Source organism: Garra rufa, chromosome 17 (genome assembly GCF_049309525.1).
Source record: "Garra rufa chromosome 17, GarRuf1.0, whole genome shotgun sequence".
NCBI classification, from domain to species: domain Eukaryota; kingdom Metazoa; phylum Chordata; class Actinopteri; order Cypriniformes; family Cyprinidae; genus Garra; species Garra rufa.
The window spans coordinates 3,322,884-3,346,917 of NC_133377.1; the positions used below are offsets into that span (position 1 = coordinate 3,322,884).

At 34.9% G+C, this 24,034-nt stretch overlaps 1 protein-coding gene across 1 annotated transcript; it reads left to right on the forward strand.

The window, feature by feature from the left end:
* The first annotated feature begins 87 nt into the window (after window positions 1–87).
* Window positions 88–24,034, forward strand: rmp24 (ribonuclease MRP subunit p24). Its single transcript, XM_073822294.1, has 5 exons — window positions 88–297; window positions 8,192–8,211; window positions 9,821–10,020; window positions 22,986–23,167; window positions 23,262–24,034. Exons 1-5 carry the CDS (start codon window positions 224–226, stop codon window positions 23,407–23,409), a joined length of 624 nt encoding a protein of 207 aa, XP_073678395.1. The 5' UTR covers window positions 88–223; the 3' UTR covers window positions 23,410–24,034.

A 24,034-nucleotide genomic window follows, 5' to 3' on the forward strand; every position in this document is an offset into this window, starting at 1 on the left:
CAAAAAAACTCGCACTCCCATAATCCCTCGGCCGCATTGAGGTATTGTGGGTAAGGAGACTACGGTATTTCCTGTAGTCACGCTGGACCAAGAAAACGCACGTTTTTTCACACTTTTTTATTACTGACAACAGTTGTCTGCTAAGGCCGCATTTGTTGTAAGTTTGAACGTTGGGCTTTTTATCACAAAGGCTGTTGGTTGTTTGGCTGTTAAAGCAGACGCGATGGCACATAAATTCTTATTTAAGGCTTCTCTACTTTACAAAGACATTTGTCCTGAAGAGTCGCGCTTTCTCATGTAAGTTCTTTTCAATTTTCATCAACTGCACATATTATACAGTACATATTATATATCATATTTAGTGTGGATTTTGAACATGCTGTACGCCACATGCTGCTCGCCATGCTTTCTGCTGCAATGCAATGAAGTTGCCAGTAGATGACAGGCTACTCTTCTGCAACACGTTGTGTTACATTTGAAGACATTTGCATTTTGAATACGAATACCCTTTATTTTTAGATCAGATAACTGATATGCAAAACCATTTTTTTTTATTTCTGCTTTTTGACACAGTAAATATACAGGTCCTTTTCAAAAAATTAGCATATTGTGATAAAGTTCATTATTTTCTGTAATGTACTGATAAACATTAGACTTTCATATATTTTAGATTCATTACACACACCTGAAGTAGTTCAAGCCTTTTATTGTTTTAATATTGATGATTTTGGCATACAGCTCATGAAAACCCAAAATTCCTATCTCAAAAAAATAGCATATTTCATCCAACCCATAAAAGAAAAGTGTTTTTAATACAAAAAATGTCAACCTTCAAATAGTTATGTTCAGTTATGCACTCAATACTTGGTCGGGAATCCTTTTGCAGAAATGACTGCTTCAATGCGGCGTGGCATGGAGGCAATCAGCCTGTGGCACTGCTGAGGTGTTATGGAGGCCCAGGATGCTTCGATAGCGGCCTTAAGCTCATCCAGAGTGTTGGGTCTTGCGTCTCTCAACTTTCTCTTCACAATATCCCACAGATTCTCTATGGGGTTCAGGTCAGGAGAGTTGGCAGGCCAATTGAGCACAGTAATACCATGGTCAGTAAACCATTTACCAGTGGTTTTGGCACTGTGAGCAGGTGCCAAAACCACTGGTAAATGGTTTACTGACCATGGTATTACTGTGCCTCAATTGGCCTGCCAACTCTCCTGACCTGAACCCCATAGAGAATCTGTGGGATATTGTGAAGAGAAAGTTGAGAGACGCAAGACCCAACACTCTGGATGAGCTTAAGGCCGCTATCGAAGCATCCTGGGCCTCCATAACACCTCAGCAGTGCCACAGGCTGATTGCCTCCATGCCACGCCGCATTGAAGCAGTCATTTCTGCAAAAGGATTCCCGACCAAATATTGAGTGCATAACTGAACATAATTATTTGAAGGTTGACTTTTTTTGAATTAAAAACACTTTTCTTTTATTGGTCGGATGAAATATGCTAATTTTTTGAGATAGGAATTTTGGGTTTTCATGAGCTGTATGCCAAAATCATCAATATTAAAACAATAAAAGGCTAGAACTTCTTTCAAATGTGTGTAATGAATGTAAAATATATGAAAGTCTAATGTTTATCAGTACATTACAGAAAATAATGAACTTTATCACAATATGCTAATTTTTTGAAAAGGACCTGTAGACTGTTATTGGGCTTCAACAATGAAAATGTAATATGCCTGATCAGTGTCTTGGTGACAATAATAACAAAATAGCAATAAAAAGTTTTTTTTAAGGTTTATTGGTATTGTTGCTATTATTGCTGTGGTTGTTGTTGTTTTTCTTAATATTATTAACCATTTTTTTGCAATCCTAATGGTCATTGAAATTGAAAATGCTCAATTTCTCACTTGAGAATAAATTGCTGCCACTTGAGCAATTTTCCAAAACAGTGCTTGAAAAAAAATTGCAGCGATCTGTTATTTCCTGTTGAAAAGATTCATTAATGGTATTGTTGGTTGCTGTTCTTCAGAGAATAATCCATAGTCCATACTGAGAATTATAGTTGCTTGCTTTGTGATTTCGATAGTAAATCTTCTGTGAACTTTGTGGTTATCTCAGATAGAAATGTAAAGTGTTTTGATGTTGTGCAGTTCCAGTCTTTATATTTACGCATGTGTGGATATAATAATAATAATAGCATCAGTATCAGAAATGCACCATCAAGGTGATGAAATAATCACGTGTGTTCAAATCTCATCAGCTAAACAGTGTGTTGGTCATTTTACAGTTTTTGTTTACTATGGTTAATCATCATTAAACACTCATTCCTTTAATATTGAAAGTGGATGGCGATTGTCTAATCTCAGTTGAAAAACCCATATTGATGAACCACCACATATACTGTGGGGGTCAAAAGTATACATACACCTTGCAGAATCTGCTAAATGTTAATTATTTTACCAAAATAAGATGGATCATACAAAATGCATGAACTGAATAAGATATTTCACATAACAGATGTTTACATATTGTCCTAATACTAGTTTTATTATTAATTTATAAAAAGACCCCGTTCAAAAGTTTACATACGCTTGATTCTTAATACTGTGTTGTTACCTGAATTAATTCACAGCTCTGTTTTTCTTTTTTCTTTTTTCTTTTTTTTGGTTTAGTGATAGTTGTTCATGAGTCCCGTGTTTGTCCTGAACAGTTAAACTGTCCACTGACTGTACTTAAGAGAAACCCTTCAGACCCTACAAATTCTTTGGCTCTTCAGCAATTTTCAACAATGACTGTATGATTTTAAGATCCATCTTTTCACACTGAGGACAAGTGAGGGAGAGACTCATATATACAACTGTTACAGAAGGTTCAAATGCTCACTGATGCTCCAGAAGGAGAAACAATGCTTTAAGAATTTGAAGATCAGGGTAAATTGGACTTATTTTGTCTTCTGGGAAACATATATCTTCTGTAGGCTCTAAAGGGCAGTACTAAAGGGAAAAAAATATGATATTTAGTCAAAATAAGAAAAATGTACATATCTTCATTCTGTTCAAAAGTTTACACCCCCGGCTCTTAATGCATTGTTTTTACTTCTGGAGCATCAGTGAGCATTTGAACCTTCTGTAGTAGATGGATATGAGTCCCTCAGTTGTTGTTAGTGTAAAAAAATATGGATCTCAGAATCATACAGTCATTGTTGGAAAGTGTTTAAATACACAAACATGCCGAAAAACCAAAGAATTTGTGGGACCTAGCAAGCAAGGTACTCACAAACAATGGTCACTGAAAAAACAAAACAAAACAAAACAAAAAACAGCTGTGGGTCATTCAGGTAACAACTAAGTATTAAGAATGAAGTGTATGTAAACTAAACTTTTGAACAGGGTAATTTTTATTAAAGGGGCTATATGTAACTTTTTCCCAAAAATAAATGTAACAATAGCCTTTTTATTTGACGATTTATGACTCAAACATCTCCTGATGAGCATACTGACACCTTGTCAGCTCACAGTGGGTGCACCTATAAACAGAGGTGTAAAGTACTTGAGTAATTTTACTTGATTACTGTACTTAAGTATTATTTTTGGGGATTTTTACTTTACTTGAGTACAATTAAAAATGAATACTTTTACTTTTACTTAAGTACATTTTTAAAGAAAAAAAAACTACTTTTTACTCCTTACAATTTTATTTACAGTCAAAAAGTAAATAATTTCAAAATACTAATTTTTGTGAATTTTTTTTTTACTATTTTCTCTTGCTAACAAACCAATTGAATTGCGCTGAATTCCAGTTTAATTAAAATGTTATTCATTGTGCCAATGAGATTCGTTTTTACATTCTATGAAATTAATCAGACATGTTCATTGGTCCTTTGGAAGTGACATCAAGTTGCATCAATCACCACAATGCACAGCACCTTGACCTGGAAATTAGAGAAATTATGGGCAAATTCCAAATGGAAGTGCGCATCCCTACGCCCTACTCCCTCCGAAGGGCAGATCCCTTTGAAGTGAGTTCTTTTAAGGGAGTAGGGCATTTCTGTCTCTTTTAACCGTTTGGAACTCCCTTGGCGAAGGGAATGACTGACGAAATGTTACCTTGACAACGCTGCGCAAACGTGATCACTAACGGAAATCACTTCCGTGAAGTGACCATGGAATGTTCCCTTCGCTAACGGCCTTCTGGAAGGGCCCTTCGTGAAGGGATTAAGTTGCTCACTTTCGTTTGGAACGTCCCTACAAATGGCGTCCCCTTCTAGAAGTGCCCTTGAAGGGCGCAAAATAGCCGTTTGGAATTCGCCCTTTGACATGCAGTCAGTGGAAGAAAATGGAGGAAGAACATGATTCAGTAGTGAACGCAGCCCAAAATCAGCCACAGGGGCAAGAGCACCCGTGGCCTTACCTTAGCGAATTCTTTTCTTTTAGCGGTATTAGTAAGGATTCATACAAGATGAAATGCATCCTTTGTCTCCCGCTCAACAAAGAAATATCGGCCTTCAAAGGTTAAATCTAAACAGTTCTAAAGCAGGATAAAACCTTGTATGTGGTTCATTCACTTCATGTTTTTAGAGATTAAAAACGTAAACAAGAATCTCTAGTTTTCATTTTTGCTTTTACTTTTACTTTTTTAATACTCAAGTACAATTTTAATGCAGTACTTTTTTACTTTTACTTGAGTGTAATTCTGGCTGAGTACTTTTACTTTTAATTGAGTAAAATTTTCACTCATTACTTGTACTTTCACTTGAGTAACATTTTTGAGTACTTTTTACACCTCTGCCTATAAACCTGTATGCTATTTTTCCTATTTTCTGTCGGGTCGGATTTTTCGCGCCCTGTCTGCGGATGTGACGTCAAGCGCGTTCATGTTAAACATTTCAGATGACTCTGCCACCACCGCTAGTCAGCAATTAGCCTACAATATATGTATTTGACTCTTCTTACCTCTGTAAACATAATGTTGACATCTTTGCAGCGGATGACTCGTGAAGTGTGCACGTAGGAGCGCTGCGAGAGTGAGCAGAAAGGAAGAGCAGTTCCGTTTTTTGGCCACAGGTGTCAGTCGCGAGTTTAAATTTCAGAAAGTTGCATATAGCCCCTTTAATTTGACTTATTTCTTCATATGAACTATATGTAAACGTCTTTATGTGAAATTTCTTATTCAGGTCAGTACTAAATCAAAAATAACATGCATTTTGTTTGATCTCTTATTTTGGTCAAATAATTAACATTTCGCAGATTCTGCAAGGTGTATTTAAACTTTTGACCTCAACTGTATGAATGACGCATTTTAAAAATGCTTTTACCAGTGTTTTAATGTAACAGTCAAATCCAACAACTTCAAATTAACAGCATTACAGCTTCAGCTAAAAAAAAAGTTTTTAATAATTTATAATAAAATCTATTAGTGTCTAGTATCTTAAGCTCATTTTCAGAGCAGTTAAATTAACTATCTTCTGCGTTGCATGGAATCTAGGAAAGTTATGGTGAAAAGGCAAATAAAAGTGAGCCCGGTATAGATTTGCTAAAGATTCTTGCTTTAATATTTCTTAAGCTGCTATAAATCACATGTTGTCTTGGATAGTACAAGCAGGAGCAGCAGAGTGAGTGAAGATAAATGACGCTTAGCCTTGGCATGTTTTTCTTGGATTAGATGTTTCCCAACCACATGTTCTGGGTCAGAGCACTGCATGTTTTGAGCGTTAGTTGGCTTGTTGTGCTCGGCGAGTACAGGGTACATCTGTGGTGACTCACGACGAACATGAACATAACTTACTGGAATCTTTTGTCTGTTAGTATGCGTGCCATGAGATTCCTTTTTGGCGAAGTGCGCAGAGGTTGCGTTCTTATTTATAAAACCACTTGTGTTAAGCTCACTCTCAATATCTTCCACAGGTGTCATAGTAAGACAGTTGTTTGCCGCCAGACACATTGATGGGGATAAGCTGTTGTGTCCACTGGAATATTAAGTGGACTGTAATGGGGGCATTTTTCTGTTTCTTGATTTTTATCTCAGGTGATTTAGCAAGAGTTTTGTCTTTGTTGATATAATCGTGCTGCTACAGCACATTGTAAACTGAATTAAAATCTTCTTTATCTTTGTTCTGAGAGTTCTTAAAAGGAGCTGCATTATTAATAGGTCAATTATTTAAATTAGATTACCACAGGAAAGAAGTCATGTGGTGGTTTTACATGCCTTTAGTAGGCGGTGGCAGTGCTGAGTGGTTGTTTCTTACATTTTCATTTTGTTTTCTTCTTCCAAAATAGCAAAATACACTACCAGTCAAAAGTTTAAGATTTTTAATGTTTTTTAAAGATGTCTCTTCTGCTCACCGACACTGCATTTATTTGATCTGAAATATAAATAAACTTGGAAAAAAGTAATCTTTGTAACTTGTATTGATAAGATGTTTATAATGTTACAAAAGATTTCTATTTCACATAAATGCTGTTCTTCTGAACTTTCTATTAGTCAAAGAAACGTGAAAAAATTATACTTAGCTGTTTTCAACATAATAAAAATAAATGTTTTTTGAGCAGCAAATCAGAATATTAGGATGGTTTCTGTTAATGATTAACTTATATTAACAAAGATTAATAAATAGTGTAATGTATTGTTCATTGTTCGTTATTAGTTAATTAACTAATGTTAACAAATGACACCTTATTATAAAGTGTTACCACAATAAGTAAATAAATAATTAAAAGTGCTTTTTGTATTTTTCTTTTCCGGTAAAAAACCGAATAATTAAAATTTAACAACTAGGATTTCAATTTTCTTAGAAACAAAACAACAATAAAAGCAAATAAGCGAGTTAAAGAAATAAAATTAATAACAAAATTAAATATGATTTTTAAATAAAAGAACAAAAAAATAATAGGTGCTTGGCGTTTTTTATTTCAAAGTCAAATAAATATATAAAATTAAACAAAACAATGAAATAAATAAACAAATACTTATCAGAAAGTTTCAGAAAAGCTTTAAAGTTTAACAAAATAATAAAAAAAGAGATCAATGAAATAAACATAAATAACAGGAGTGGTGTGTGATTGTTTGCCATTCTGCACATGTACAACTTTGTCAAAAAAGCAAATAAATAAATAAATAAAAATAGTCAAATTAAACAACCAAGGAACAAACCAAAAATCAAACCCTAAAGAAGGAATTCAGTCAGAAAGAAGCAAATAAATAAAAATGGATGCTGAAAAGAAAATGCATTTAAAGAAATAGTTCACGCCAAAATGAACATTTTTGTCCTCATTTAGTCACCGTCATATCGATCCAAACCTGTATAAATTTCTTTCTTTTGTTGAACACAAAATAAGATATTTTGAAGAACCTAACAGTTTTTGTTCCTCATTGTCTTCCATATTAGAGAAAGACATACTATGGAAATCAATGGGGACCAACAACTGTTTGATTACCAGCATTCTTCAAAATATCTTCTTTTATGTTCAACATAAGAAAGAAACTCATAAAAGTTTGGAACGACACAAGGATGAGTAAATGAAAACAAAATGTTCATTTTTGAGTGAACTATCCCTTTAAGTCTAAATCCAGTAAGATCTGTGGCACAGATTAATTTGTTCTTGTTTGTAATGAGTTGAATGACATTTACCAGACTTTATAGCAGGCAGGAATGATTTCATTCGCACTTCATCACTGCCCAGATAATGTCTCCATGTATTAAAAACAAGGGGTCTGTCCCGGCTCTATGGCATGCTGTGAAACATCCGCTGTGGCATCACAAACAGTTGCATATGATGGGGCAGTGGACCCCTGCCCCCCTTAACATGCACGTGCCACACAATAACAAAAGCTTTTAGCAATGTGAACTAATTTTAGACAGGATTATGAAGCTCAGATAAAGGAGATGGGCAGAACAGAGATGGGGGGGGGGCTTCCTTCTTACTGAGGCTTACTGTTTTTTTAGTATTTGACAGAATATCGAATATATCATACAGCAGCACTAGAGAAGAATATCTTTTTTATTCACAGTCTGTCGCAGAGTTTTCACCCTGCATGTAGGAATGTATAAGATATAAACAAACCGCAGTGTTACTTCATCAGATTGGGTGCAAGACCTCATAAATGATTCATAAACTGCGATATTTGAGTCTAACTCCTATAAAGTGTGAGATTTAAAGACTAACCCTTTTACTGCTTTTTTTTTTTTTATTACAGGCAAAAGCATCAGAGCACTGGTAAGTTTCAGCTTTGTTATTTATATTAATACACTCCTATGACATTTTAAAGTGCTTATTATTTTAATATAGTCCCAAGCAGTGTTGGGGAAAAGTTACTTTTAAAAGTAATGCATTATAATATTGCGTTCCTCTGTAAAAAGTAACTAGTTAAGTTACCTAGTTACTTTTTATGGAAAGTAATGCGTTACGTTACTTTTGCATTACTTATAAAATCTGGAAAGGACTTGATTGTTTGTTTTAATTTGAAAAGTTATACTTTTAGCAAATATAAAAGCCCTTTCACACCAAAAGCCTCAGGCTGAAGAAAAAGTAAATTTACATCTCTACAGTAGAATACAGACGAAGAAAGTTCAACACTCTTCAGCAATAATAAAAAAAAAAGAACAACAGATCTTTTACTTATTAGTATGGTTGAATTGGATCATCAAATGTCACCAAGTACACTGGTTAATAAAACAAGATTAACCCACACCTTCGATGTTCCCGGTCAAAAATGAGCAGACTCCAAACAGCTGCTTATAAATCTCTCATTAAGCTATATTATCACCAACTATTGGATTCAATATTTTTGTCAACTTGTTTTCTTTCATTTAGGACTGGTTTTGTGTTTCTATTTGCATTTTATTAATTGTAAGCCTCATTTATTTGAAAGTAGGCACTTGATGCTTGATGATAATATAGCATAATGAGCGATTTATCAGCAATTGTTTGGAGTCCGGTCATTTTTGACCGGGAACACTACAAGTGTGACTAGGTGAAATAAAACCTACCAAAAAGTACGAAAATTGTAAAAAAAAATCTGAGAAGTACTTATACCTTGTGTGAACAAATTCAGGAAGTTTGAGTCCAATGCGATAATGTTAACTAGTATTTTCAGGAAAAAGAAAATCTTTTCTGGGTCAACCAGAGGGTTAAATACATAAAGGATATTTGTATTGTTTAACATATTTAATTATTGCAAGTTTGTGTCATATTCTGAGTCACATTTATTCTAGAACTAAAAAAACATCTTTCTCCCAATTTCTCTCAACATGGGGACAGGAGAGCTTCAATCGATAAATGTGGAAAAAGTAACTGAAGTTAATTATTTGAAAAAGTAACTCTATATTTTCTTGTAAATTAAAAAGTAATGTGTTACTTTACTAGTTACTTGAAAAAAGTAATCTGACTATGTAACTTAAATGTTGATCTGCCTCCTTAGGATGAATCACTTGTTGTATTCCCAATTGTAAGTCGCTTTGGATAGAAGCGTCAGCTAAATGAATAAATGTAAAATGTAAATGTAAATGTAATGCGTTACCCCCAAAACTGGTCCCAAGTCTATATAAGTCTTTGTAGGCATCAGAACAGGCCGTTGGTTTTTCAACCCAAGTTAAACCTATTAAATCCAACCACATTTCTTGATATAAAGCTAGAATCAATTTCTACAGCCTTCACAAACCTCAAAGATGGCCCGACAGTGGGGTAGGATGACCGCATATTGAAAAAGCTGTTTTCCAAAGTTCAAAATTCCAAAGCATCCTCAGAATAGAGCATAGCATCACCTGTTTTATTTTAACCAGTTGCCATGCCAAAAACCTTTACTGTATTACTCTCTCCATTATAGGCATTGCCCTGCCGGTGTCTATGATCTGCCCCTTCTGCTTTCAGTGGCGCCAACTGGGCAATCATCACGTGCGTCTGCGGCCCAAGCGGAAGCCCACGGCGAGGATTAGAAGACTTCTGAGGAGGGAGTCGGCAGGAAGGAGACTCAACACAGAGCAGACTGTAGTGCTTCAAAAATTTAAAAGGGCCTCCAATGCTCTGGTGAGGACACGTCCACCTGTTTTATGTCCTCCTCAGTTTAAATGCTGCCATGATAACTATCCAGTCCATGTTGCCCATTCCAGAGTGACTTGTCAGATTAGGTGGATGAATTTAAACCATGAGGGACAAACACTATGTTGCTATATATGTACACTACCACTCAAAAGTTTAAAAGGTTACTTTTCATTCGTTCAGTGGAAACTTTCATGATTTCCACAATTATTAAGCAGAACAAGTTTTCATTGTTTTAATTAATAGTTAGAAGAAATATTTCTTTACATCAGTATGTTAGCATGATTTCTGAAGGATCATGTGACATTGAAAACTACAGTAATGATGCTGAACATATCAGCCTTTTTATCGCAGGAATAAATTACATTTTAAAATATATTCAAATAGAATATAGCTATTTTAAATTGTATTAATATTTAAGAATAATATATTGTTTTTACTGTATTTTTTATTAAATGAATGGAGGTTTCTGTCAGAAACTTTTTAAAAATCTTACTGACCCCAAACTTTTGAATAGTAGTGTGCAAATAACAGTCAAAATATTTCATTACTAACGCCGCACTATTTTTTGTACATTTGAAATACATTATTTTAATTTGAGCATAAAAAAATTCTTTCAATTTTAAGAAATCTTACCAACTCCAAACATTTGAACAGTAGTGTATTTATTTGCAAAAACAAATAACTTTTTTATTTTCAATTTTTTTTTATGTTTTCATGCTTTTTATATTTTTTAGCTTTTTTTATTGTGTTTTGTGTTGGTTATCAAAATAACCAAACCACAGTTTGATTGAGATTAGTTGGAATGCACAATGAAAAAACATGGTTTTGAAAATTGTTAAAAACAGAGTTATATGTTTTTGCATATTAACTGGTCATATAGTAATAAATCTACAGTAGTGGGCATAAATTACATCCGTTTAATTTTTTTTCCCAATTTTTAGACGCTCTTTTAATGGGTAAATAAAAAAAAAAGCATGTCTAATTAACTGAAATCATAAAACGTACACAGTTTAACAGCAATTTAGGTAAAGGCCTTTGAAATACATTTACATTTTTTTCTCAAATTAATTTTTTTAACCAAATTCTGTGCTTTACAATTTACATACATTTTCTGGATTACATTTTAATGGTTTTATTAATTCTTCATAAACAAAAGCTTCTTTAATTTTTTTTTTTCTGGTAAATAATTTTTCTGGTAAATATTCCCTCAAAATAATTTTTAATAATTATTTTATTAGTAGTAGTAGTAATATATTTCTTTCACAGTTTCTTCAAGTTAAACTGAACTTTTATTTTGGGTTGCTGTGAAGATCTTTAAGTGTCTGTGTATGATATGGCAATAGTATTTCTCACAAAAAAAAAAAAAAAACAGTAAAATGCTCATAAAGTGACTCAGAGCAATTCTAGAGATTGTTCATGTACTCGTATATTGAGGCAGCGGAACCTGAAAACAACGTGAGTGCCATACGCGTCAGTATGTATGTAGTAAACAAAAATGCGTCTGCGCCATTCATTCACACAGAGACACGCAGATCATACAGGATTCATATTTAAGCAGTCTTTTTGCAGCTTAATACTCACAGACAGTAGTCCATATCGTATTTGGATTTAAGTGAACTATATGCAGACCTTGAGCCAAAAACTCATCACCAAACACCAATGACTGTACGTACGGGTACAGTCTTTTTAGACACTTCCAAAACTGTGGCAACAAATATGGAAACAAAATGAATGTATTTAAAAAATATTTTTATTTATTTATATTATATTATTATATTTCCATCTCTGTTGCAACAGTTTTGGAAGTGTCTAAAAAGACTGTACCCGTACGTACAGTCATTGGTGTTTGGTGATGAGTTTTTGGCTCAAGGTCTGCATATAAAGTCACACCAGAAGTGTTTAGCTGGGATTTGGACTTGGCTTTCTGCAGACCAGTCAAGTTCTTCCACAGTGTCCCAATACTTTTGGCAATGTAGTGTATCTTGCTTGCTAGATGTCTATTGTTAAGTGCATTATTCTAAACATATTTTCTCTTTCTTTAAACAAACTGAGAGTAACTAAAAAATTTAACGTATATTTCTCATTCTGCTGCTCTTTTAGTAGACACAGACAGAATCATTGATGTGGCCCTAAAAGCAGTTCCCACTGACTTTACTTATATGGCCTATATGAATGCACTTTTGTACCGATGCACTAGATAACTGTAGGGCACAATTAAACACTTAAAATCTTTGAACATTTAGCTAGGAGTATGATTTCCATTTTTAGAGATATGGCTATAGACTATCACATGTTACTTATTCATCTGGCAGAAAGACATTAATCAGACACAGAAACACTCCTTTTATAGTGATTCGTTTAGCCTCAGATGACTTTAATCTGAAAGCCAGGAAGATCCGCTTAAGCTGATTTAGAGTGGGAAAGTTCCTATTTTCTGAGGCTCTTTTGAAGTGTGACTGGATCAATTTACTGAAATGTTGTTATTTGTAGAAGTATTTAACCCTAAAAAGCACCGTTACGGAGGTGTACGTGCTGAGACACATGGATGCATAGCTGCACGCTGAGTGAGACTCGTGGTTCTGGGGGTGGAGTGGTAGGCGTTAGACTGCTAGATTCTGTATACATTGTTGGCGTGTGTTTCTGTGCGGGAGAGGAAGATTTTACCAAGACCAATAATGCACTTGATGGACAGCCAATGTCAGCAGAGTTCATATCTATTAACTGTGTCTTCTTTTTCCATAATATGATGAACAGGACAGTGTTAGCTGTGAGGGAAAGAGCATTTAGGCCACTTTTTTCTTTTGTGGAGGTCATGGAAGATCATCTTTCTCTGTCTGTCAGCTTTGAATAGATGATTTGTCAGATTGAATCAAACATAAATAGCCTCATATCTATTTTAAGATGAAGAACAGTTTGCCATTCTAGTGAACTTGTGACTTGATTTTTATTGATTCCACAAAAATATTAAACAACACAACTTTTTTAAACGTTAATAGTAATTATAAATGTTTCTTGAGCACCAGGTCAGCATATTAGTATGATTTCTGAAGAATTATGTGACACTGAAGACTAGAGTAATGATGCTGAAAACTCCGCTTTGTCATCACAGGAATAAATTACATTTTAAAATATATTAAAATAGAAAAGAAATTGCAATTGTAATAGTTTATCACAATATTAAAATTGTTTTGTAATTTGAATCAGTTAAATGTAGACCTAATGAGCATTAAAGACAAGAAAAAAAATCTAAATCGTTATAAAATCTTACTGGCCCTAAATATTTAAACAGTAGTGTGCAAATAATAGACACAATATTCATAAAACTGCACTATTTTGTAATAAAAAAACACCCCTAAAAATCTACAGTTTCTCATTGTAATCGAAAAGATGATTGATTTACATGAATACAGCGATCTGTCCTGCCACATTAAAGAGCGTAAAAAGCACATTATTGCAAGACACATTGTTTGTATTTTGCTATAAAACTGACAGATTCTGAAAGCTGAGACTTTGTTTTATATGAAAAGTACCAAAAGCACAAAGCTTGATATTGATATTATTGGGTGGCTGGTGCACTACAAATAGGCCTAATGAATGGATAATTCTCATAATTTTTCCTTTTTCTTGTAATTTTTTTTTATTCTCAATTTTTACTTTGTTTTCTAAATTTTTACTTGATTCTCAAAATATTTTGACTTTATTCTCAATTTCGGCTTTATTCTCAATTTCGGCTTTATTCTCAATTTCTGCCTTATTCTCGAAAATTTTACTTTATTCTCGAAATTTTTTGACTTTACTCTCGGAATTTTGGCTTTTCGTGAAATTTCAGCTTTTGATCTTATTCTCAAAAAATTTTGACTTCATTCTCATAATTTTGGCTTTATTCTCAAAATATTTTGACTTATATTTTTGAAACATTTCGACCTTATTCTTGAAAAATTTTGACTTTATTCTCATAATTTTTGCTTTATTTGCGAAATTGTGGCTTTCTTATATTTCGAGCTTATTCTCTAAAAAAATTACTTCATTCTCATGATTTTTTTTTTTTTTTTTTTAGAAATTTCGACTTTATTCTCAAAACATTTCAACTTTATTCTCTAAACATTTTGACTTTATTTTCGAAACATTTTGACTCTAATCTCGTAATTTTAAAATTTTTCAATGTGGTTTTAAAACACAGTCATAGCAAACTAATTAAGAAGTGAAACGTAATATTTATTTTATTAGTGTTGTTTCAGTTTTACATTTACTTCCTAAACATTTTTAATCTGGCCTTTGAAATGTCCTTGCATAGTGATATAATATTCCATTTCTCTTTAAAATAGTTTGCTGTACAAATCTAAATGCCTACATCACAGTATCACACTCATGGATATTTATTTTTCAGTGTGTCATTAAACCTCATAAAAAAATTCTGCTAAATAAAACTTCAGAAGCATTAAAGCTAATAAGTTTATTGTTGAAAAATGTTAATTGGGTGAATCAATGTGGTGGGTGTAAATGAGTTGATTCCAGGTGATGGCGCCTGTTGAATTGTGGTATTTGTCTGGGACTGGAAGCTCTTGGCCTTGAACTTTGAAATCAGTCAGAGCCACACAGTCTCTAACAGTGAAATGCTTGACATGCTGTGGCTTGTGACAGCTCTGCCAGGTCTTTAGCAAGTTATTTGAAGTATCCTTTTATATACTTGTTGGCCTGAGTTGGATTAATGCCTGTTTCATCTTCCCAAACACATGTAGTATATGGATTTAAGTAAAACCTGAGTTCACCGGTGTATTTTGGAGATTCAATTTTAGCATGGACAGCAAGGTGATTCCATTCTTTTGAAATGCTTCATGGATACTAAATATAACAGTGTATCTGAGTATTAAAGGGTTGTTCCAAACCTGTAATACCTTTGTTCATCTTTGGAACACAAATTAAGATATTTTTGATGAAATTTGAGAGCTTTCTGACTTTGCATAGATAGCAACGCAACTGATACTTTCAAGGCCTAGAAAGGTAGTAAGGACATTGTTAAAATAGTCCATGTGACATCAGTGGTTCAACTGTAATATCTTAAAGGTCCCATATTGTACACATTTCTGGAGGTTTATTTTAGTTGTTGATGTCCTTAAGAATATGTATTTGCAGTATAAGTGCCAAAATCCATCTCAATATATTTTTACAGCTCCTTTTTTAGGAGCTCTCTCAAAAACAGGTCGATTTTGGCCCATCTAATTAATATTCATGAGCCTCTCTTCTGATTGGCCTGTTGTTTTCTGAGTGACGCACAGCCAGGCCAATCACAGGTAACTACGGTCATGTATCGTTGTAGCCGAACCCAGAGCCATAGAGAGAGCCTAGCCTGCTGATACTCAACAGGATATTTCAGGATGATCATTAATGTTTTTTCTTTTTCAAACACCGAATGCAGTAAGCTACATAACTGTTGCTTTAGTAAAGCCCCTTTCACAATGCGCGCTGATTCTGGAAAATTACGGGAACTGTGTGAACAAAAGCCAGAACCATAAAGGCAGTGTTGTAGTGATGCACGTTACCCTGCGACTCTTCACGACAAAAAAATACGTGCAAAGTGGAATGAAGTGGCGATCAGGCAGAGCCAGCTCCTCACTATCAGCGCTGAAGCACAGTTTGTTCAGGTTAGTTTCAGTTTAGTGAAACATACGCGTCGCGTTACATCTCACATCCAAACGTCACATGTCTTTATGGGTTGTGTGTAAAGCACGCACAGATTCCGGAAAACAACTGTGAATGAACCAAATTAAACAACTCCAGAACAAATCATGGGACACATTATCCGTGTATTTACCAGAATCGCTGTGTGAAAGAGGCTGAAGTTGACGTGCCTCTGGTCTCTTATATTCACGTTATTCTGAAGCCTGTGCAATGATGTAGTTTCGACATCTATCGACTGAACAGGGTTTTCTAGATTAGTTTCCGTGTTGTTGTTGCTTAGCAATGTTATGGACACGATATTGTCTGGGTTTGACAAAAGGAGGGTGGTACGGTGGTTGGTGCTCGGGGTGGTGACTGAAGGCGGTGACTGAGTAGATCGGACGTCACATCGTTACGGAAGCAGTGTTTCCCCTACCATTATCTTAGGGGGGCGCCCCGCCCCCCCAATGGCACCCCCCGCCCCCCTTGAATGTCAAGTTCATTTTATTTTTGATATAGCGTCAGATCACAATAGAAGTCATTAAGGTTATCTTTCCTATAGAACAGGGCTATACATTGTTCTTTTATTAAACAAACTAAATTGCCTTGTGTTATTTATCTTATTTACACGAAGGCATGTCATTTCTGTCTTTACATGATCGCGTGTTTACAATGTCTCATCTGCGAAAACACAGACGGGATCGCGGACTCCATTCATAAAAACCGAATCTACTATAGCGCGAAATGCCACGTAAATTCGTCGATTTTTGGATTAATAAATCAAAAGTTGGTCTGTTACTTCATTCAAATCGCGATATGGACTAGTGTCTGTGAAAACTGAAATGCAAAAAGACCGTTTCAATATGAATCCTGCATGCTCCGTTTGCCTCTGTATGTATGAATGGTGGAGACGCGCTTTTACTACACGCATATACTGAAACACACGTGACGCTCCCGCTAATTTTGGGCATTTGCATCTCGCATGAACAGATAAACTCAATATCCAAAGCTGCTGTGAGTGTCACTTTTACCGTTTCATTTGAGAAAAGTAGCATCATAACATGCTGTACACACAGAAACTTCAAGGCAACCTGTCAAAATAAAAGTAACATGTAACAGAACATTAGTCTTGTATTACTTTTGTACAGTATAATGTAGTTGTTTATATATTCCTATTTAAATAATTGACATGAAACAATATATATGATAAAAATAAATATAACAAGATTAACCACTTAATTGTAGAAAAAATACTACAATTATTATTTAAATGTTAAATTATTATTATTTATTGATTTTAACAGTAAACCTCTGTTTGTTTGCCAAAAATTAAAAGGGTTTATTTTTCATTTGATTAAAAATAAATAAATGTTTATACTTTTAATTTGATTATGAGAAAAAATAATACACACAAGAATTAAAAAAAAAAAAAAAAGCAAAAGTTGGTAGAGCCCTATTGTTCAAAATGTTAAAATAGAGAGTTTTGGACTTATTTTTCCACTGAATAAGTCTATAATAATGTTTTCGTTATTTCACAAAGTAGGGTAAAGTACCGGGAAAAAAAAAGTAACGTTGGCTACCGGCACCCAACCCCCTAAGACCCCCCCCCCCCCCCCCCCAACACTGGAAACCTAGGGGAAACACTGCGGAAGTCACAGTGGCTCGTGAAAATGAACAGCCACTTTAAGCAGGCTGTGTGCAGTTTACTGTGGATTGACTGTTTTGAAACTCATATGGTAGTTACATAGCCCCTAGACCTCAGTTATCATGAAAAAAGCCAGGAAATTTCGATTTTGACAATATGGGACCTTTAAAGATGTGAGAAGAAAAACACCTTCACTGTCAGTCTTTGACGCAGGTTCGCAAGTGTATAACTGAAAAAGTATGAAGAATGAGAATGTTCTCCAATGCGAACTCTGATGCAAAGGGGCTTATGGGGCACTTTAAAAAATCAAGTGAAAATGGTGCACCATCTGAGCATCTTTGCCAAAAGATTCTTTGGCATAGTATATTCAACATAATTTGTGGTGCACTAATCAAATTTCATGTCCTATTTAGAACAGATAGCATGCAAATTTTCTGCAGCGCTGCCTCTGCTGCTGTACGCGCATTTCCAGTTTCTTTGTTGTTGTCGCCTTTGGATTGGAAAGCTTCCATACCTCCAACAGAAAGCTTAGATGTTGCATGTGCATCTTTCAACATTTTGGGAAGCATCTGTGCCGGCAGCCTTGGCTTTTTCCAGTATTCCTTTGATGCAGGTTATGCTTGATGTGTGACATCCTGTTTCCCCTCAGGGAGTGAATCAGTGATGCAGCTTTTCCATGTTTGGTCAAGGGGGATGGGCGTATCGCAGATCGATCGTCCTGGAAAGCAGATGGGTCTCCACATATCAATAGCTGAACACACACACACATTACTTGGTCAGGCTTGCATATCAAGGGCAGCTGTGGCATCTACAATATCTCAGCAGCAAGGTCAGAGATGACAGTCTAGCCCGGCTTGTGGCTGCTGGGTTGTGGGTATTTCAGGATCCTGGACTATTAATAGAACACAAAAAGCCATCTGCTGGACTGGTGTGTGTGTGTGTGTGTGTGTGTGTGTGTGTGTGTGTGTGAGAGAGAGAGAGAGAGAGAGAGAGAGAGAGAGAGAAGCAAAGTGTCAGCAAGTGTTTAGAAATTAAGGTCTTATGTATCATATATCCATACAAGTATCTGTTGTAGGTAAACAAAAATAAAGACTTTATTCAACAGTTTCTTCTATTCTGTGTCAGACTTCGCCTCCGGTGGTACTCTAATGAACGCACATCGATGACTGACACAGAAGAGAAGAAATTGTTGGATAAAGTTGTTATTTTTGTTTTCTTTGGCACAAAAAGTATTCTTGTAGCTTTATAAAATTAAGGTTGGACTGATGTCACATGGACTATTTTAACAATGTCCTTACTACCTTTCTGGGCCTTGAACGTGTCAGTTGCGTTGCTGTCTATGCAGGGTTGGAAAGCTTTTGGATTTCATTTAATTTGTGTTTCAAAGATAAATGAAGGTCTTACAGGTTTGAAATGACATGAGGGTGAGTAATTAATGACTGAATTTTCATTTTTAGGTAAACTATCCCTTTAAATTAGAAACTTTTGGACCCTGCTGTGCATGTGTGTTCATTTTTGGCATATTGCAAGGGTAAGAAGAAACCTCTGACAGTATTGTTATTCCATTCATGACCCTTCACCCTGCATTGGATTAATCTATATGCAGTCTTTCCAGCTTCGTTTTGCTCTCCCTATTTGTTTCCGTTCTCTTGACAGCTGCTGTGAACTGATTGCCTGAATCTCTCACGAGGGAGCCATGGGGTTTTCGCCAGCATAAACCTGCTTGTGAATTCTCACTGCCTTACATATATCGATAGAACTCTTGTTTACCAACAGTCTTAAAAATATATTTTTTTAGTGTTTCAGAGAAGAAAGGAAGTCATTGAATGCTGTATTTATAGTCTGTGGGACATTATGGGATATCTTACGGGATAAACATCTTTTTCACAAACAAGTTGATGACTTTCTTCTGTGGAACATTAAAAAAGATATTTTCAAGAGCGCTGGTAACCATTCGTTCTATTTTTAGGTCATTTTTATTAGCTGAAGTATAAATCAAAAAAATTCCCTTGGTGATTTAAGTAGCCTCCGTCGGAAATCTCAGTTTTGCTTGTCACATGTTGTGTGTTAGTTGTTGTTGGTTTGTTGGTGTCCCCATCAGGCTTCTTAACTAGCATAACCAGCATGATTAGTTCACTTCCAGACTAAACATATCCCATATCATCCAAGACGTTCATGTCTTTCTTTCTTCAGTTGCAAAAAAATTAGTTTTTTGAAGAAAACATTCCATGATTTCTCTCCATATAGTGGACTTCCTTGGTGACCAACGGTTGAAGGTCCAAATTGTAGTTTCAATGCAGCTTCAAATGGCTCTTCACGATCGCAGCCCAGGAATAAGGATCTTATCTAGCGAAATCATTATTCAGTTTCTTAAAACAATAAAAATGTTATACTTTTTATTCACAAATGCTCATCAAGTACGACCCAGTGTTTACAAAGTGAATGTTCAAAGAAAGTCAAACGATTAGAAGTTGGAGGAGAAAATGAGGAGTTTTTCACCCTACCCTACCTTTTTGAATTGGAGTACGCAAGACCTTTCCAACATGATTACATAATGCTCGAAGACACAGACGTGCAACGCAGAGCTAGTGCAAGACGAGCATTTAGTATAGAAATTGTACTTTTTAAAAAAATATATTTCTTTATTTTTTAAGAAAATGTCTGATTGTTTTGCTAGATAAAACCCTTATTCTTCAGCTGTGATTGTGTAAAGCCATTTGAAGCTGCTTTGAAACTGCAATTTGGACCTTCAATCCATTGGCCACCATTGAAGTCCACTATATGGATAAAAATCCTACAATGTTTTCCTCAAAAACCCTAATTTCTTTGCGACTGAAGAAAGAAAGATAGACTTGAACATCTTGAATGAAATGGGGGTGAGTAATGAACTACTTTAATGAACAGGCTTCACACGAAATACTGTATGGGTTCACCAGCTTGTTTTGCTTGTTCATCCATATGGATCATGGAATATAAGTTGAGTTGGCCTAAGCTGACCTTTTCAGGGTCATTCAACCCGTAACTTTCCTTATAGGAACAAAGGGATGAAAACTGGTGAGCAATGACATCTTTTCCATCTCTCTCTCTTCTGAGTCTGAGTCTGTTCTTATCTTTCACAATGTTTATCCCAAGGATTCATTTCCAGCCCAGATATGTTGGACATCTCTGTTTTGAGAATTGTGTTTATGACCCTGTTTAATGGACAGATCTTGATCATGGGGAATGATCTATTTTGGGACTGAGCTGTGTAATGGAGATTAAAAGGTATGAAAGAGTCAGAGTCTTTATATGGACAACCGCTTGACTTCTTAAAGCAGTGGTTAACTAGTATGTGCGGTTTACTTTTTATCTTAATCTTGATATCATGTTCTTCTAAAGCTCTTTGGTTAGTGTGGTCAGCAACTTAGCAAGATGCCAAAGCTTTGATAGCTATATCTTATTTAGCCTAACAGGATGAAAATAGAAAACTTTAGGGGTGTGTTTAATTTGTAGTCATGTTAAATATTCACACCAGAGCAGCAATGATTATCACTGTGCGTGCGTGTGTGTGTGTACACTACCAGTCAAAAGTTTTTGAACAGTAAGATATGTAATGCGAAGTCTTCTGCATTTATTTGATCCAAAAACAGTAACATTTTGAAACACTTTTTACTATTTTATATAACTTTTCTATTTGAATATATTTTAAAATATAATTTATTCCTGTGATTTCAAAGCTGAATTTTTAGCATCATTACTCCAGTAACATGATCCTTCAGAAATCATTTTAATATTCTGATTTGCTGCTCAAAAAACATTTTTTATTATTATTATTATGCTGGAAACAGCAGAGTAGAATTTTTCAGGTTTCTTTGATGAATAGAAAGTTCAGAAGATTTACAGCATTTATCAAAAATAGAAATCTTTTGTAATACTATAAATGTCTATATCATCACTTTTGATCAATTTAAAGCATCCTTGCTAAATAAAAATATTAATTTCTATATTTTCTTATCAGTATTAAAATGAGAATTATTGTTTGGTAATAATTGTGTAATTTTTTAAAGACTCAGTTGAGGTTTCTGAGGAATTCAATAAAGGATAGTTCAGATACTCCAGAGCATTCCTTCAGTCAACTGTCAGTCAGTCAGACAGACTCCGCCCCCCGCTGCAGCTGATTGGCTGTTCCTGCTCTTTATATCTCCAGACATGAAGGGTGCTGTAGTAAACATAGCTGCTCTCACATACATAACAGGATCATCTTAAATCATCTGCATTTCATCTTAGCCACCTGTTACCTCAACAAGCAATGGCTGCCTTCGTGTCGGTGAGTTCAATTCCACAGAAGGATGTAGATAAAGTACTTTTATTTTCTGTGCAGTTCCGTCCGATTCACTAACTCATATTAAGTAATGCAACAATATAACCATGTCTTGTGTACAACCACTATTCAAAAGTTAAAAGTTAAAAGTTCAAAAGTACTGCATTTATTTGAAATGGAAATCTTTTTTTAACATTATAAAGATCTTTAATGTCATTTTTGATCAATTTAATGCATTCTTGCTGGATAAAGGTACTAATTTCAAAGTTAAAATTGTATGTTAGTGTATACGAGTGTAAAAAAGAGGTTTATAGTGTATATAGGGCATAAGAGTGTATATAGTTATGTGTCCGAGGGGAAGTTTGTAAGTGTCAGTGGTTGGTCAGCTTAATTTAGTGCTAGTCTCTGGCAGTTTCTGGCATGTGGTCAGTGTACTTGTGGCCTGTACCTTGCTGTATATAGAGCTCACGTTCACATACAATGTGTGAAATACTTGAGATAAGTGTTCCTAAGGGTCAGCAACACCTGCTTATCACAATATAAAACTTGTTAGCACAACAGTATAACAACATGAAAAGCAAGACGTTTTTTATGTTTGTTTTGCTTGGTTACTTGTGTTAAACAATGAATTTTATTGCCATTCCATTTAATTTTTGCAATTTTGTCTGGGATTCAGCGTGAAACGAATATGCAATTGACTTTGTTTTTGTAAACTGAGAGACTTAAATTAAGCTTCCAAAGATTGTTCATACCAGTATAATGATTTCACTTTCAAGATTAGAGTACACAAATGGTTTAGCTTTGATAGTTATTCTATTTTTGTCTATATCCGTTTATAAACTACCTGTAAATTTAAGTACAAACTTTATAATCCGGGGAAAAACTGCAAATATCATATCTCTCTTATAAAATTCATTGTTTTGAAAAAAAAAAAAAAAAAATACACTACCAGTCAAAAGTTTTTGAACAGCAAGATTTGTAATGTTGTTTAAAGAAGCTCACCAAGCCTGCATTTTTTGATTCAAAGTATAGCAAAAACAGTATACAGTATATTTGAATATATTTTAAAATGTAATTTATTCCTGTGATTTCAAAGCTGAATTTTTAGCATCGTTACTTCAGTCACATGATCCTTCAGAAATCATTCTAATATTCTGATTTGCTGCTCAAAAAACTATTATTATTATGTTGACAACATCTGAGAAGTTTTTTTTTTTATCAGTAGAATTGATGAAAATATAACAATTATTTTAGTTGTAAGTCTCAAGAAAGTCATGGGAATGAACTTGCATAATGACTTGGACTATTATTTTACCACCATTTAACCATGATGCTTTCTTCTCTTAGATGGCAACGTGTCACACCTGTAATAAGATTTCCAGACAGCCTGGAATGAATCGGGAGCTTTTGTCTTCATTGTCGAAGAACCGAAGTACCCCAGGAAGTGTGGGCAAACACAGAACTCCACAGTCAGCCAACAGATCTACTCCAAAATCTGTAGTAGACAGAACACCAAGTAGCACACCAAAGTAAGCTATTCTCAGTGCGCGTATATGTTACAGGTTGACATAGGACTAGTCTTTTGATCAGCTTTAAAAACCATTTACACCACCTTTCTTCCAGGTCGGTATCTTCAAATGCCAGCTCATCGACATCAAAATCTGGCGGTGCGAAGTCGTCGCCTTTCGCCCGGCTCAAAAAGATCCTTATGTTGGAAAACAAACAGCAGAGCAAGAAAGCTGGTCTGAAGGACTTCCTCTCATCTCTCTGAAGACCTCAGGGCCGTTATACGTTAAAATGAAAGACTCTGGCCCACTTTGAGCGGAGGTGCTGGAATTCAGAGCATGATTAGGATGGCCATCACTTTACCTTGTGTATTACAATGCCACCTAGTGGAGAAGTCATTATAACCTTGATTAGGCAAGGTTATGTTAAACAAAGCATCTCCTTTGCTTCTATCAAGTATCTGTTTCTGAATCCTCCTGGATGAGCGGCATAATTATGCCGTGACAGAACCATGCTGTGACTTTTGTATTTTTATTTTTATTTCATGATCCTACATATTGTTCATTTTTGTACAAGAAAGGTATCTTTTATATGTTGTGTGTTTAATGTCACTTTGAATTCACACATTTGTTTCTGCAGCTTAGTTTGGATCACTGATATTAAAAGAAGGATTGTCTTTACACTTGGCTTACACACACTGATTTTTTTTTTTTTTATACTCGTACAAAATGTGTGCTGGTTGTTTACATTTGATGGCTTATTTGCCTTCAAACTATGTAGCGAAGACCAAAAATATTTCATACTGACTACTTCTCAGTACATTTAAAAAAAATGTACTGTTTGTTTTGTTTGACTGACAGATCTTTTTCAATAAAAAGTAAAATATTGAA

Excerpts from the sequence above, each read along its gene's own strand:
- rmp24 (XM_073822294.1), top strand. The coding sequence starts at position 224 with ATGGCACATAAATTCTTATTTAAGGCTTCTCTACTTTACAAAGACATT. Across the intron at positions 298-8,191 it reads GAAGAGTCGCGCTTTCTCAT|GCAAAAGCATCAGAGCACTG; the intron begins GTAAGTTCTTTT and ends TTTTTATTACAG. Across the intron at positions 23,168-23,261 it reads ACACCAAGTAGCACACCAAA|GTCGGTATCTTCAAATGCCA; the intron begins GTAAGCTATTCT and ends CCTTTCTTCCAG.